General features: G+C 37.4%; 1 protein-coding gene across 4 annotated transcripts in view; it reads right to left on the reverse strand.

The window, feature by feature from the left end:
- The window catches only part of LOC111862456 (longitudinals lacking protein), a 595591-nt gene that overhangs the window by 31854 nt on the left and 547880 nt on the right, over positions 1-15857 (reverse strand). The window contains exon 5 of one of the 4 annotated variants that reach the window (XM_023847865.2): positions 9873-11752. The exons of the other annotated variants lie outside the window; for them this stretch is intronic. Coding sequence (XP_023703633.1) covers positions 10251-11752 — 1502 coding nt within the window. The 3' untranslated portion in view covers positions 9873-10250. Of the gene's footprint in view, positions 1-9872; positions 11753-15857 lie in introns of those variants that run through there. 4 annotated transcript variants of the gene reach the window in all.

Below are 15857 nucleotides of genomic sequence, written 5' to 3' on the forward strand. Positions count from 1 at the left end.
CCCATGGTTTAGCATACAGCATAAGGCACGATCATGTGAATTTTCGGAAAGTGTGTGCATGGTGGGTGCCAGAGAACTGAAGGATCAAGAAAAAATTAACCGAATGGATGAAGGAGATATGTTTAACTGGATCGTTACTGGGGACGAATAATGGGTACATCACTACCAACCTGAATCAAAGCCTGCTTCAGTGCAACAGAAACATCCCAGTTCATCTTCAATCAAAAAGTTTAAGGTTATGCCATCAGCTGGAAAGGTCATACTTACTGTGTTTTGGAATTCTCCAGGAAATACTGTTAGCCCATTTTAAGAAGTGTGGTGAAAATGTGAATTCTGCATAGTACTGTGAAGTTCTGCTGAAGCTTCTGAACACAATTTGTAGAAAACATCCAGGACAACTGGCAAGAGGGGTACTGCTTCATCAATACAATTCCAGACCACATACAGCACAAGCAACCCATGAGAGAATGCAAGAACTACAGTGGGAAACTCCTAAATATCCAGACTGTGCCATTAGTGATTTCCATCTCTTTGGTTTGCTAAAAAACCACCTTAGTGGCAAACGTTTCACTGATGATGAAGAGGTTGAAACAGAGGTGTGGAAGTGGCTGAGACAACAGCCAAAAGACTTCTATGCTGCAGGTTTCAACACACTGGTAAAGCGATGGGACAAGTGTATCAATGTTGGTAGAGGATATGCTGAGAAATAAATGTTTTCTCCAGGTTCAAATATCACGTTTTACGTTCTATATCTCCATTTGTGACATATCTACTTACTCTTCCTCATATTTCTACATGCAGTACAAGATATGATGCATCCTAAGGCAAGCTGTATCATTGATTCAAGATATTGGCTCAGAGGAGCCAGATATTGAAGACTTCCAAAGAGAAGAGAAGAAATATTGAGGCAAGAAAGCAGTTACTTTAGTATCTGAGTATGTATGTAGATAGCATGATTTGTATATTTGACTTTAAAGCAGATTATAGACTGCTTTAATGAGTTTAGAAATCATTCATAAAGTTTGTTTTTATAGGCACAAACTGTATAAATGCACACAAAACTGTTCCCTCAGCATATTTTATGCGCACCAATTTCTTGTTGAAACTTAAACCTATCACTTAAAGTTATGATATTTCCCAAAGCAGTTAAGATGAAGCCCAACACTGCATACAGAACACTGCCAATAAGTTTCACTTCGTTTCTTCACCTTCCAACATTCTGAGCATCTCTTTCTTGGCTTCATCTGGCAAGTGGTTCGAGGAATTCTCATTGGCTTATGTAGAGAGTTGTCATCATATTTAAAAAAGGAATAATGTACGCATTTTGCTGAAATTTTGTGTTTCTTTCTTGTTTTCCTGTTACTTTCTGATTCTGTAATTCTTCTTGATGTGTCAAACTGAGGCTTTTCTCCATTCTTATCAGTGCTATTTGCTTCACTGAACCCAGAAGTACTGTAAGTGGTTAGTCTTGCTTGTTCTGGAAACCACATGACATGTTGCTCACCATCAGTGCCTCCTGATTCGTCATAATCAGGATCATTGTCTCCGGGAAGCCAAACACCTTTAAAAGAATAAATACATCTAATGTGAGACCTGAAGTTCTCATAGCAGTATACAAAATTATATGTCAGCACCCTGTTGCACTGAGGTATCATTTGTAAACTTGTTTTCCATCTATAAGGCAATAATTTAAATTTTAAATGACACTAAATAACATTTAATTCATTAAAATGTTCGTTAAATGTTTAAAATGTCATTAAAATATACATATATTTAGTGTTCATGCCAAATGTTTCAGCCACACAGGGCCATCTTCAGGCAGCACTAGACGCACATAACCAAGAGAGTTGCACACCAATGGGACACAAACCATCACAATACAGAAGATAGGAGAAAAACATCCTACATCATCAAAATTAATGATAATGATGAGTACTATTTGACCGAGCGCACAGTGCAGTAGACTCCTTTTAAAGGATGTGTTGCATGAAGATGGCCCTGTGTGACTGAAATGTGTAGCATGAACAGCAAATGTACATATTTTAATGACATTTTAAACATATAACAAACATTTTAGTGAATTAAATGTAATTTTGTGTGGTTTAAAATTTAAACTGTTGCAGTATAAGCAGAAAACAAGTTTACAAATGATATAAAATGATTATATAGTCTTGTGGGAGATGATGAAGAATAGTTTTGTAGGTACCATCTTGGAGAAGCTTGCTGTCTCCAACTTCAAGGCAGAAGAGTAGGAAACAGCATGGGAAAGAATGGTGCATGCCATAGAAAAGTGAGGTTAGGAATCAGGCCTTGCTCTTTTGCCTCCTACATTCTCTCTCACATGGCTTACTCTTCTATTCAGGAGCAGTAAGTTCTTCCAAAACATTGGTACCTATCTACCAAACTACACTGCATCATGTATTAGAAAACTGCAATCTTCAAATACATCTAATGTTAGTGAAAGAACATGAACAAAGAAATAAGAATAAAGGAAAAACAAATGAAGCTAATAGAACAAGCAATATTGAGACATTCTTCCCACAAAACTTCATTTTAAAATATTCTTGACTGCATATGGGCTATCTGGCAGCATGTATGAAGCTTCACAATGTAGTCTTGCAGAGTATGAAGCAAAGATCTAGGTAAGTGCATTACAGTCCATTTCAAATTAGTACAATATCTGCTAGCTAATACCGCCAGTCAATATTCCCTCTATTCTGCTACAGACACACCCATAAACACCATGTCTTACTACTACCAGTTACAAATCATTGGGGTGATCATTCACACTGTGATATCCTTGGTTGTGACACCGTGCAGTCATATAGGTGGACAGAAACATCTGCCTCTGTCTTCAAGGTTTATCTGAGCTGGGTGAAAAATCAGATGGGTTATACAAGCAGGTCGCAAGTGACCCATGGGAAGGACAGACGAAATAGAATTTGGTTCAAACCAATTGCAATAATGAAAAGGAATAATAGCTGTTTACAGGACTACAATATTTTTGTCAAAGAAAGGAAATACCATGGTTCTGAAACAGTCCAATCTCCTTGGAACTACCGGGGTTCTAACCTTTGTACATCTTTGATATTCCAAAAGCCCTAGAGAACATGATGTCTTACAAACTGAATCTGTTTCCATTCTCTGGTGAGGGCATGGGAGACACTCTGTTGGGTTCATTACAACAAGCTAAACTCAATCACTGCTCCAGAGCAAGTGTCTTCAACCCTCTCACCTGAGGATGGAAAGAGACTCAAACATTGTGTTCTCTAGGGTTTCTGGAATACTGGACGTTGGAAAAAGTTCAAAACCCAGTAATTCCAAGTCTTATACACCATCTTCAGAACCATTTAGAATCTACTAATTCTCCTGTTCACCATTCCTACTGACCTAGACTTGGATCTATCCCTGTACTCCTCCTGCAGATCTGAGTGACCACTTTACACCCAGCCCACATAACCCAACCAGTTCCTCATTCTGCATACTTTGACCCCTGTGTCACAACCCAGAAGATTACAATTTCTTATTAATTCCTGTTACTAATAGATACTCTTGTGCCAAGTTAGCTGCTTTTGAGACTAGCAGAAATGTTCTCTCGCTCATTAACTATACAGACTCTGAATTTCTTCTAAATAATATATATAAATTCAGCCTGTACCTCACAGGAAATACATAATGTATGTTCTACAAAGACCATCCAGTTAATGATGTTTATTCTGAGAACCATATGGAACACACATATATACTCTGTGGGCAGAATATATAGCAATTCAGTCCGTACCTCACAGGAAACACATTATGTCTCCACTATAAAGCCCAACCACTCAATGCTGTTTAGGGAAACAATCGCTGTTTACTGTGAGAACCTTACGGAACACATCAATACAATGTGTGAGCAAAATACACAGTTCTGGTATGTTAAAGCAATTGGTGTATATATAGTAATCACTAGGCTTTAAAGTGTTATCCTAATATCCATCCTCACTGTAATTGTTGGAAAGCATAAGATTCTGAAACATTTGTCTGGGTAAAAACGAGGAAGAGAAATCAAAGACTTTCTGGTATAAAGTAAAATATGTTATCATTATGACTGCTTTATTTACATTAATATTGTACAGAATTTTTATTAAGAATTTAAAATGATACGTAACAAACAATAAAAAAAAAAGAATGTAATTTCATGTAACAAGTTCTACTGTTTTACTGTTTGGTCTCATGTCTGACCTCATATTGTGACCAAAACTTCTGAATTTATTACACTCCTAACATAAATTACAGACAATTACATCTCACTGTCCTTCTCTGTTCCTATTCCAGAAAACAATTACACTAACTAAACTATGTTTTCAGGTGAGATCCTGTTACATTACTATGATCTAGTCTCACAGTTTGTTTCAAGAACCTGGCACTCAAAGAGGTTTACATTGTTTGTTTTGAGGTTCTCACAGTAGTAATAATGAAAGGTACTATCTTCTGTTATGCGAACCAGTACAGTGTGGTACAAGTCTACTGATGTTTCACAGGAATATAATGTCTCCATCATTACAGGCCCATATCTGAATCTGGTTTCCCAGGCACAGCTTGTTCTGCTTGCCACCTGCTTCTTGTTGGTTACTTACTCTTTGACTGTGAATATGAGGGCTGTATGTTCCACCAAAATGTTGGTAAATTTCTACAGGACTATATAGTGTTACTTCCCAGAAGACAGTAATATTCAGATATACATTATGTTTTCTGATAACCATTTCATTTTTTGAGGAAACTAAGCAGTGAGCAGTTGTTTAGTAACTTCCCTTTGTACACAACTAGGGTCTCTGTAACACTTTCAAACCAGCTCACTAAACATAATTTCATATCCCAAGAATGGAAATGATATTAGAAATCTTAATTATAATTCATATATCAATTTATTTTGTATAATAAACAATTGTTATCAATCTGATAACATTTATTGAGCATGCATGTAAAGGAATTGATTTCAAACTTGACTGCTTCCTGGGATGTGACACTGTGCCAGAATACAAGGTGTCATCATACCCCCTGAAAACCATAATCATGATAGTAACTGCCATGAGAGTCTCAAATCTCACATACATTAAATTTACCTGAAAACCAGTTAGTGCAGACCCCCTTAATATCAAATTTCATCCCAATCTGTTACATCATTTTGGGAGATAAAATAGACAGATTATAAGGAACAGCTTCCCCATTACCTATTAACTTTATCAGCTTTACACAAAGAATTCACAAAAAAAAAAATGCTCATTTTGGAAATACTTATGAACATGATAAACTGATCATGAAGTGTAAACAGAACATAAGGATATTATTATGGTCGATAAGAGCTGAGGTTTTCACAGCGGTGAGCACCAAGATTATGGTTTTCTGGGATGGAATGCTGTGTAGTTTCATACACAGGTATCAGCATTCTGGAGAAATATGCTCTTTCACCCTCAAGATGGAAGCACATGGTTCCCCAAAAACATTGGTATCTATCTACCAAATAATACTGTGTCACATTCCATATCGATCAGTTGATTCCAAAGCTAAGTAGAGCATGTTATGCAGTTAGATTCATGTTACATATTAGTAACACTGACACTCTCAAATCAATCTATTACTTATTTTCAGTCTTTAATGAAGTATGGAATAATTTTCTGGGGTAATTCATCTCACTGTAAAAAGGTATTTACATTGCAAAAGAAAATTGTTAGAATCATGATGGGTGTCAAATCCCTTAATTCCTGTAGAGATCTATTTAAGAGACTACAGATCTTAACTTTTCCTTGTGAATATATATAGTCATTAATAAACTTCATTACAAGTAACGAAAACATTTTCAGATGAATGTGGATGTACACAGTGTTAACACAAGACACAAACACTGTCTTCATAAACCAATTGCTGACCTCTCATGCTTTCAGAAAAGTGCATATTATGCTGGTATCAAAATTTTTAATAACCTGCCATCTGATCTCAAAGGTCTTATGAATGAAAAGGCATGATTTAAAATAGCACTGAAACGATACTTAAATACACATTCATTCTACTCCGTTGATGAATATCTATTATCTAGAAAATAACTTATGTATCTTTGAATAGCCTTGTGTGTAGTCACTGTGTATTCTTGGTTTCCTTTGTGTGAGAACTCCATTGGGACTGTACATAAGTTTTGTATTTATATGACATATTCCACATCCTACAGTCATTTTGACTAACTTTGGACCCATGGAATACAACGCAATGTAATGTAATATAATCTTATTATATTTATTATGATACTTATTTGGTTTCTCATTTTAGTGTGCAATCTGTAGGCCATAAGACTTGTTTGAAGCACAGAGAGCAGCTAAACATAGTTTTGCATCTCTGAGTTTGAAGAGTGAAAAGAAAATTTGTTGGCAACCATAAGCATTACTGTATTCTGGGATAAGACACCAAGTAGTCTGCTGTACTGATTTCAGTCTGTTCCTGGGTTGCTAAACTGTGTGGATGTTTCAAATGTTTCAGAGGTACATGCTGCCCCCATCTTCAGGGTTTAGGTCATGTACCTCCGAAATGTTGGGAACATTGCCCACAGCCACACAATATAACCTAGGAACAGGATCAATGTCAATAATTAATCTGTCAGTCTGGTGGATTGGTGCCCAATATTTTGGAGAAAACTTTTACCTCCATCTTCACAGTAGTTGAAGGCTCGAAGGTTACTATTCTGGCATTTACATATAGTGACAGAGGAAAATCACATAATTCCCCGGTCATGATAGTAGATCTTTGAAGGAGATTTAAAACTTGGCCTCCTGAATAACAACAACTATAACATTTTGTCATGAATGCTCTGAGAATTTTCGGGAAGATTTCAAATGATGAGTGTGGAGAAGAATTGGGGGATGACATATGAAAGAGTCTGGGGAAAGACAGAGAAGAAGAGGGCTAAATAGGAGGATGAAAGAGAATGTAGAAGGATCTGACAAGCAACATAGCTGGAAACATTAATGGAAGACAACGACAATATGGCTGTATTACATATTTGAAATCTAGGATTCAATTCAAGGGCTTAAAAACATTCCAAAGTTCAACAGATTCATTTTTAAATTTCTTTATTGTAAAATTTCTGATTTATACATCTACACTGTCCAATAAAAGCTACAATTTAATATTTACCATATTTCCTGATGCATAAGATACATTAGATACAGGAAGGATACATTAAGAAAATTTTATTATTTAGGTAAGTGAAAAATTCTGTGTTCTATAATGAGAAAAATAAATCTAAATCTTAGTAAACATGGTTCTAATATCTACTGTAACACGTTTTGAGCATTACTTCCCTTGCACCAGACATACTATGATTTTTAGAGCCATTCTTGAATGAAGAGGTGTCTTATACACCAGAAAATATGGAATTTTATCATCACATAATGATTTGTAGGCTAAACATAATTACATGCATATAAATCCCAATAAAATACAGACACTGAGACTTCTTAGTTTCAGGTGTTACCAAGGTAAGAAGCTAAATGATATGACTCAGTGATAAGTAGGAACCACTTGTTCTTTTCCTGTAAAAAAGTAAAGCTGTCCCTGTAACAGGCCGTGGAGGCCCATACAGTTGTGAGATGTTGAGGCTCCCACATTTTCTAGACAATCAGCTCACAGATGGTGGTGAGGTTGTCAGCCTTATGTGCCGGTTGGCTGCCCTTTACCCCCAAGAAGATTCATGGTACTCATTTCTGTTAGAAGCTGAGTCAACCCCAGGGACATAGTGCAGCTGGAAGGATTAGGTCAATTGAAAAATCCAATGACCTCATTGGGAATCCAACCCATGACCTTCTGGCTTGTAAAATAGTACCTCACACTACAGTGTGACCCCTTTTTTTCTGCAAGGAAGTGCAAGTTTGGCTTTACAATTCAAGTATTCTTTCATAATGACTTATATTTAACCTGATGTGAAACTTTGATGATTCTGGGATTCCTAGCAATTTTAATTGTTATTTATCTGTATGGAACAGAAACGCATGCAAAGTTTAGATAGTAAAATTGGATGGAAGGAGACAACTAGGAATCTGTTGGCTTCTCAAGAAAGACTCGGCTCCATGGAGTCAATCAGTTACTTACTTTTATGACTGGGAAAAGTGGCTGGACAAAAATGTACATAGTTTCTGCAATGGGGGGAGAAGAGGTTTCTAGTGTACTTGTGGGGAACTTCTGTGATAGAATTGTGACTTCATTCTGAAATATATTAATTAATTTCAAATATTATTTTGCAGAAACAAAATTAATAGTAAACCAGTGGGTACAATATAATGAATTACAATTCAACAGAAAGTATGTTAGTACATTAACAGAGCTCTGGAAATTACTTGTGCATTTGCTACTGACAGAAATCAAATAAATTTACAACCATTAAGTTATTCACAACTCCCCCAAACTAATATGATTTCTTAGATAAATTATGTATGTGCCATTTTAATTTGCAAACACATTAAATTGATAATTACAGTTTAAAAATTCTGGTATTAACTAAACACAAATAACAGCTTGTAAGAGTAAATGAAGTCAAATACAAATAAACACGCTGAGAACTACAGAGTATGTGTAAACTGATGAAATTAAAGGGGGGTGGGGAAGGGGGACTATGACTTTGACTTTTAAGCTTTACAGTTTCAACCATCGAAAACAGGAATTAATTCACAATACAGGGCCATAACTCATGGCTTCTATAAGCATCACACTTCCACGCCAAAGAACAGAACAACATTGAAATTACAATAATTTGGAGCCACAATTGCTGGTCAGTATATAAATGGGGTTATAAAGTAGATAGGCACAGAAAATATTTCTCTCCTCCACACTATCTAGACCAGCTCTGAGGGCTGATCGACCTATCTGATGGGCACTGTGGGCTTTTTCCCAGGGGTACAGTGTCCAGGGCATGAACCTGACCACTCACCTCCATCTACACATAGCGTTTAATTAAGCACAGGGGAAACAAGACTTGTTATGACAGTAATTTAGCAGAAATGATGACATTAAGTTAAAGTTGTCTCCGTGCTTAATTAGTTAAGCAACATACCATGAAGATGTATGGGGGAGTGAAGGTATAGATCCACCCTTCTTGACCTCAGCACTATATGGAGATGAGTGGCCACTACTACTACCTGCTGCTGCTACTACGCTACTACTACTATCACCGTCACCATCACCACCACCACCACTACTGCTGCTACTACTACTGCTATACTACTACTACTACTAATAATAATAATAATAATAATAAACATATAGGCCTAGTAAATTTTAAGCTATTAGATGTAATGACAAAATGGGGCATGTTCATTATTCAGAGCACATGAAGAGCAATCAATCATGTATTGGTTTATACCACTATTTAACAATAATGGCTATTTGTACAACTATGAGTCCCATTACACACTTTCATTTTCTAGCAGATAAATTTATTTATGTTGCATACCGTATAAGCATACGCTTCATACCAGTGGGACGAAACAAACAAACATATTATAAACTGACTACCAATTCTGGATGGAGGTGCTCATAACCGTGACTATGGAGAATAAAATCTTCTGGAACTTGGGAAGTTTTTTTTTTTTCCTTGGCATACAGCCCCAGTGGACCTAGGCCTACCTCCATGAACTTCTCCGTTCACTTCGGTTTTTCCAGATCTTACACATTCGGTAGGACTCCTTGGCCGGGTGATCAGCTCGTCGCAAGGCCTCTACCTGTATACAAACAGAGGAAAACGCACACACACAAACTAAACTTCCATGCCCTGAGTGGGATTCGAACCCACGATCCCGGTTTCCAAGCGAGCGAAGACAGTGCACGCCTTAGACCGATTGGCTACCGTGACCGGCCTTGAGGCAGTTTAGTCGGTATAAATTCATCTATGTCTGCAGGAACGAACAGCCTCCATCTTCAGGGCTGAAGAGTAAGCCCAAGCAAGTTACCAGCAAGAGAGAAGCCTCTGAGTAGAGCACTCTGCTTGTTGCCTGTTTCTTGCTGGTAACTTGCTTGCCTTACTTTCTGACCCTGAAGATGGACGCAGTATCTTCCTTCAAAACACTGGTAAACTTCTACCAAACTACATGGTATGTCATCTCAGAAGACAGTTACCTTTATTAGTACTTCTTCTATACAGGTGTATACTTCATGGGGGTGAAGTGTTACAGTGGAATTTTTGACACTGCAACTGATCGCCTGAGGATGACATGAAGGGTAACTAATTACTACGTAGGCCTGTTAATGACAGTGTACATTCCAGTAGATGGAATAACTGCTTGTAACTGAATGTGGGTTCCTGATGGGGGTACCAGTGTGTTTATCTGACCACTCGGTACTTGAGAAATTACAGGCTGAAACTGAAACATCTGACTGCCTCCAGCTGCTGATGGAAGAACTGCCTGGAAAGGTGGCAACATAGCTTGAAAATTACTATGGGATGTACCCACAGTATAGGGCAGTTGTACTGTATGTATCTGGCCAACAGAACTGGTGGGCACTGGGATCTGTAGTTGTCCCAGGTCTCCAGATATTGAGGTTGTGGGATCTGCCCGAAGTTGTCCATATGGATTTACAGCATCTGGATTTGGATTGTTTGATGAAGGCGTTGTCATTTTGATCTGACCTGGACTGATAAACTGTTGTTCTTTTTGACTAACAACAACTTTCCCACTAGGTGTTAATGTCCTGTTTGTTCCCACTGTTGAAGATTTTAACACTTGCTTTAGTTTTAGAGAATGTTTTGATCTTGTAACTAAAACATCATGCTTTGGTTTAGTCATAGCATCCACCAAAGCCTCCCCTTTATCCTTGCTTTCAGTTTTGGATGAGATTTGTTTATTTGCCGTTAGTGAACTAGTGGATGACATGATAGTCTGAAGTTGTCCAGACCCAGCCAAAGAAGATAAGAATGCTTGCAACTGCTCCATGTTTCCCGTGGACAAAAGATTAGCCTGAAGTTGTGATGGAGTGGTCATTGGTTGCATCTGTCCTTTTGAAGAACTCTTAAATCTAGATATCGGCACTTTCCCAGGTGGGGCAGTGGGCACAGAGGTTGATTTTTCTTTTTCTGACTTGTGTGATGACAATATATCTCTCAATCTACATATTGGCACTTTCCCAGGTGGGACAGTGGGCACAGAGGTTGATGTTTCTATCTCTGACTTGCGTGATGACAATATACCTCCTATATATCTCACACTTCCTGCTGATACCATGCTATTAGAAGGTTCATATGGCTGCAACACTGTTATCGTGGAGCTTGATTTATTACCCTTTGGCTGTGGGTTTTTAGGATCTGTTGGCATTCTGGTTGGATCAATATTACTAGCTGCTTCTTGCTCCTCTACTGAACTATTTTTTGGCTGAAGTGGCCTGAAGTTGAGTTTTGAAGGTATCTGTTTGTTTGACATGCTAGGCACCTCTGACCTCGCTACTCCTTTTCCTTTTCTTGGTTGTAACATTTTCTGAGCCTTCTGGGCCAGTCTTGGACTTGATCTTGTACTTACTTTTTTAGCAGCAGTAAATCTTTTTTCAACAAGTTTTTTACTATTATCAGAATCATTACTTAAATGAGTGTCTTCTACAGTATCTGAATCAGAAACACAAAATGTCTTGTCTACTTTCATAGGTTGTATCAGCTCGTAATCAGGATCGGCTTTCACGTCCACTTCACGTGCATAAGGCTCTTCTCCTCTGTCCTGTTGGGAGATCATTTCAGCACTGCCTGCTGAAGCAAAAAGCAGAAGAAAAAAACCATATTAGTGCACACCAAACATATTCCTTATAAGGAGTTACAAAAGCATTTATAACACAAAATTCCCTTAAAATAACTCCAATTTTGTAACAGGTTAACAAAAAGACTAATTATACTATGCCTTTAACCATCTACAAGTAACCTCAAATGTCTGTACTATCATATTGTTTGCAATATTTAACTAACTCAAGGGAGCAGAGCCTTTCTTGAGAAGCTAACAATCACTCAGCTGATCAAGAAATTCACTGTCTTTCATGGAATATGATGGCGCATTACTGTGTTCACAAGGTCCCATACAATACACATTAGAACTCCCAGCGAATCTTCCTTGACTGGTTCTCTTGTGTTTAATGTTCAATATCAATGATTCAACCTAACAGGCCAAACAATGCATGTTCCAGGTAAGTCTCATGGCCTTAAGAGGCTGAGGAAGAAACATCAGTCTCTAGAGCTGAGTATGTATTTACTGAGAATTCTTACATGATGTATAAAGGTACTAAATGAACAATCACATGATCACGGAGACATTAAAAATAGAATTTTGAAGTCCCAACTCATATTATTAAGATGATTTATCCACAAAGATGAGAAGATTATTCACCTGCAATCAGTGAAACTGAACATTAAACAAGTAAACACCTTACAACCTTATATCAAGGGCATGAGATAAGTAAAATCCATCACTATAAAACCTAAAGTACAACTACCACAATGAAACACAAGTTACAAAGACATCCAGGTTCCAGAAATGTAAACAGACAAATTTATATCAATTATTTTATTTCTTAGTAAGGTAAACTACACAAATAACTTCATAAATCCGTGTGAAAACCTTTATATAATATCAATAAAATATATATTTCATGCCTGAAGCCCATAATATCAAAACTTTTCTTCTTAATTAATAATTAATTATTATGTTAATTATACTGAATTCCCTATAGAAAATCTCTTATGAACCAACAGTTAATAGTTTTTAATATAGACTGTAGTTTACAAAACACCTAAGACCTAACTTTGAAACAATTACAGCTACATAATGGAAAATTTAAATGTAATTTTAATACATTCTTCAGAAGAATAGGTAAAAATCATAAGCACAGTAACAAAATTAATACACACATTGGCCTCTAACATATACAAATAAATGTAAAAAAAAAAGACCTGTATAAAAGAATATTGGTTTTGAACTTTTATTGTAGTTATGAAAGGCTTTGTGTTCCCGACAGTGCAGCCAGTCATATTTCTACTAAAACATGTTATACACTATAAAAATTATACTTCTGCAGTATGGGATTGATTATACATGTATTTTATAGTAAAGATTAATGAACTGTATGTAATAAAACAAATCAATGATGTGACAATGGATAATCTGTACTTTTATGTAAGATCAGTTCCATATTTCAGCTCTGTTCCAGTTAAACCTCCAGTCATGTATACTCCAATTTTATGTTAATTAAATATTTGGCAGTTTCATTAAAAAATATACATCTATAAAACAGGTACCTCTAATGAACTTATTTAACCCTTAACATGTGTTTCTTTACCTCATGTATAAGGAAACACAAATCTCTTATAATGTCTATATAAAACAAATATCATTTGAAACCAACTGAATTAATTTATCTTTCCTGCTTCTGTAGCTGAAAAAGCTTACCATTCATATATTCATTATATTTAATTTTAAATGTGTCTGACTTCTTCATGTTACTAAAAGCAATAAAACTGAGTATACTTGGATTTGTACTGAGAGTACGGAGTAGAATCAAATGATTGAATCATAAATGACACTAGGACCTACATATGTATGCACCTCATTCCAAACCCTGGGTATTAACTACATAAAAAGCTTCATTCACCAAATAGCTCTGGAGACAGCATACCATACCGAGTGAAAGGCTTATGGCACTGAAACATCAAGAGCAGTTCTGCTACTCCTATTTAAACAGTGCTCCATTTGACGTTCAACACAAATCAGAGAAATCAGACTACAAACTGAGACAAACAAACAAACCCCGTGGTTTCAGTCCGCAAGTGAACTATACCGACCGAGCAACCACCACTTTTCAGCGAAGTTAGTGTCAACTTTAGCAGATAGAGAGTGTCGCATGGTCAGCGCAACGAATCCCCATGGCAGTTAATTTCGGTTTTCTAGACCGGAGCTGCTATTTAATTGAAATAGCTCCTCAATTATCATCACAAGGCTGAGTGGACCCCGTTCCAGACCCACTACTTCTCAGAAAAAAAATCTGGTAGCGCCAGGAATCGAACCTGAACCTCTGGATCTGTAGCCAGGAACCCTAACCACTAGGCCACAGAGGCAGTCACAAACTGAGACACCAAGCTAATTTTCTCTCACATGCTATTTCACAGCACTGTCAGTAGCTACACTATGCACCCACTGTATGGTAGGATGACAGCTGGATAATGAATTGGAAAGGACTTGGAAGGAAACGGTCATAACCTAATGGCCATATTATCCTGACATTTGCCTGCAGGGAGTGAGGAAAACCACAGAAAACTTCAGTCACAATAGCCAGGGTCCTGGCCGAGATGCAATCCGAGCACCTCTCAAATGAGACCAGGGTGTTGCTGCTACACAAACACGCGCAATTCTGTGGCAGTGTGTTCTTTCAAAAATAAAATTCTTAAGCTTTCCCAGCTGCTAGCTGCCCTTAGCACAACCTCTAAATAGTGACTGAAATGCTACGCTGAAATCACACAACTGAAAACCGAACTTTGTACAGTTGACAGTACAGACACAGACCCTTGGTATCAGTTCCAGGCTGATTTCATGAATGAACTCATTTGTAGTTAGCCCAGCCACTTCCTTCCACTCTTCAGGCAGCCTAATCTAGGAACCCATCACACTAAAAGTGAGACCAATTGTTATCATTATTTATCAATTATAATAATAAATTAGTAAAGAATAGGTAGGCGGAGCCATGCTAACATAGCCGGTATAGTGACTGGCTATGGGCTGGATGACCAAGGGGTCAGAGTTTGAACCCCAGCTGGGTCAAGAATCTTCCCTCCTTCAATTTGTTTAGACTGGCTCTTGGGTCCACCCAGCCGCCTATAAAATGGATACCAGGGCCTCTTCCCCAGGAAGTAAATGGCGGGGGCATGAAGCTGACCACTCACCTTCAACTAGTATTGAGGTCAAGAAAATGTGGATCTATACATCCACTCCACCACAGTACTAAATTACTTAAGCACAGGGACAACTTTACTTTTATAGTTAAGGCTTCACGTTCTTCTCATGGTGGTGGGTTAGAAGATAACCACCTTCTGGGTTGTAACACTGCAGAGTCTAGTATACATTCACCAGTGTTTCGGAGGAATATACTATTTCCATTTCAGGCTGGAAGAATAAGCTCAGTTCTTTGCTTGCTGCCTATTTAATGTTTCCTGCTTGCTTCTTGCTTGGCTTACCCTTCAATCCTGAAGAACGCAACAGTATATTCCTCCAAAATACTGTTGACCTACTGGAATGCATGGCATCACATCCCAGATAACAGTAATCTTTATAGCAACAAGTTTCTTCATGGGCTTCCAGATGTCACTAGCAGCCTACCCAGTTTACTACACTACAAAATGTTACTCAGAGATGGTACCAGGAATGACTTCAAGCAAACTTCATGTTTTGTACAGAAACAAGTTGGTAATAATAATTGCCCATAGCTTCAGAGTATTAAGTACACTTATGAATGTGAATAGGTGAATACTCCTCTGAGTTTATGAGTATGATCGTTTTGTGTACGTGGGTTACTGGTCCATTATAAAAACCCATTGAAGCCTCTGATCTTTCAGCAACAATAACATCTTCAGATCTATTAAATACATTTAAAAGGCTCTTTTAAAGAACTCTGTCAAGGCCACATATGTATCTTTGAAAGACTTTTAGAGAATAAAATAATCAACTGCTCCTTGAGTTCACCGGTATGCGGGAAGCAACATTTGAGGGCAGGGGCAAATGTCCATCACAATAAAAACGTTGCTTCTCCATATGAGATTTGAGGTTTTCATGAACATTTACATCATGACCGTCTGCACTGCAGTCTCACATGAAACA

Source organism: Cryptotermes secundus, unplaced genomic scaffold (genome assembly GCF_002891405.2).
Source record: "Cryptotermes secundus unplaced genomic scaffold, Csec_1.0 scaffold816, whole genome shotgun sequence".
NCBI classification, from domain to species: domain Eukaryota; kingdom Metazoa; phylum Arthropoda; class Insecta; order Blattodea; family Kalotermitidae; genus Cryptotermes; species Cryptotermes secundus.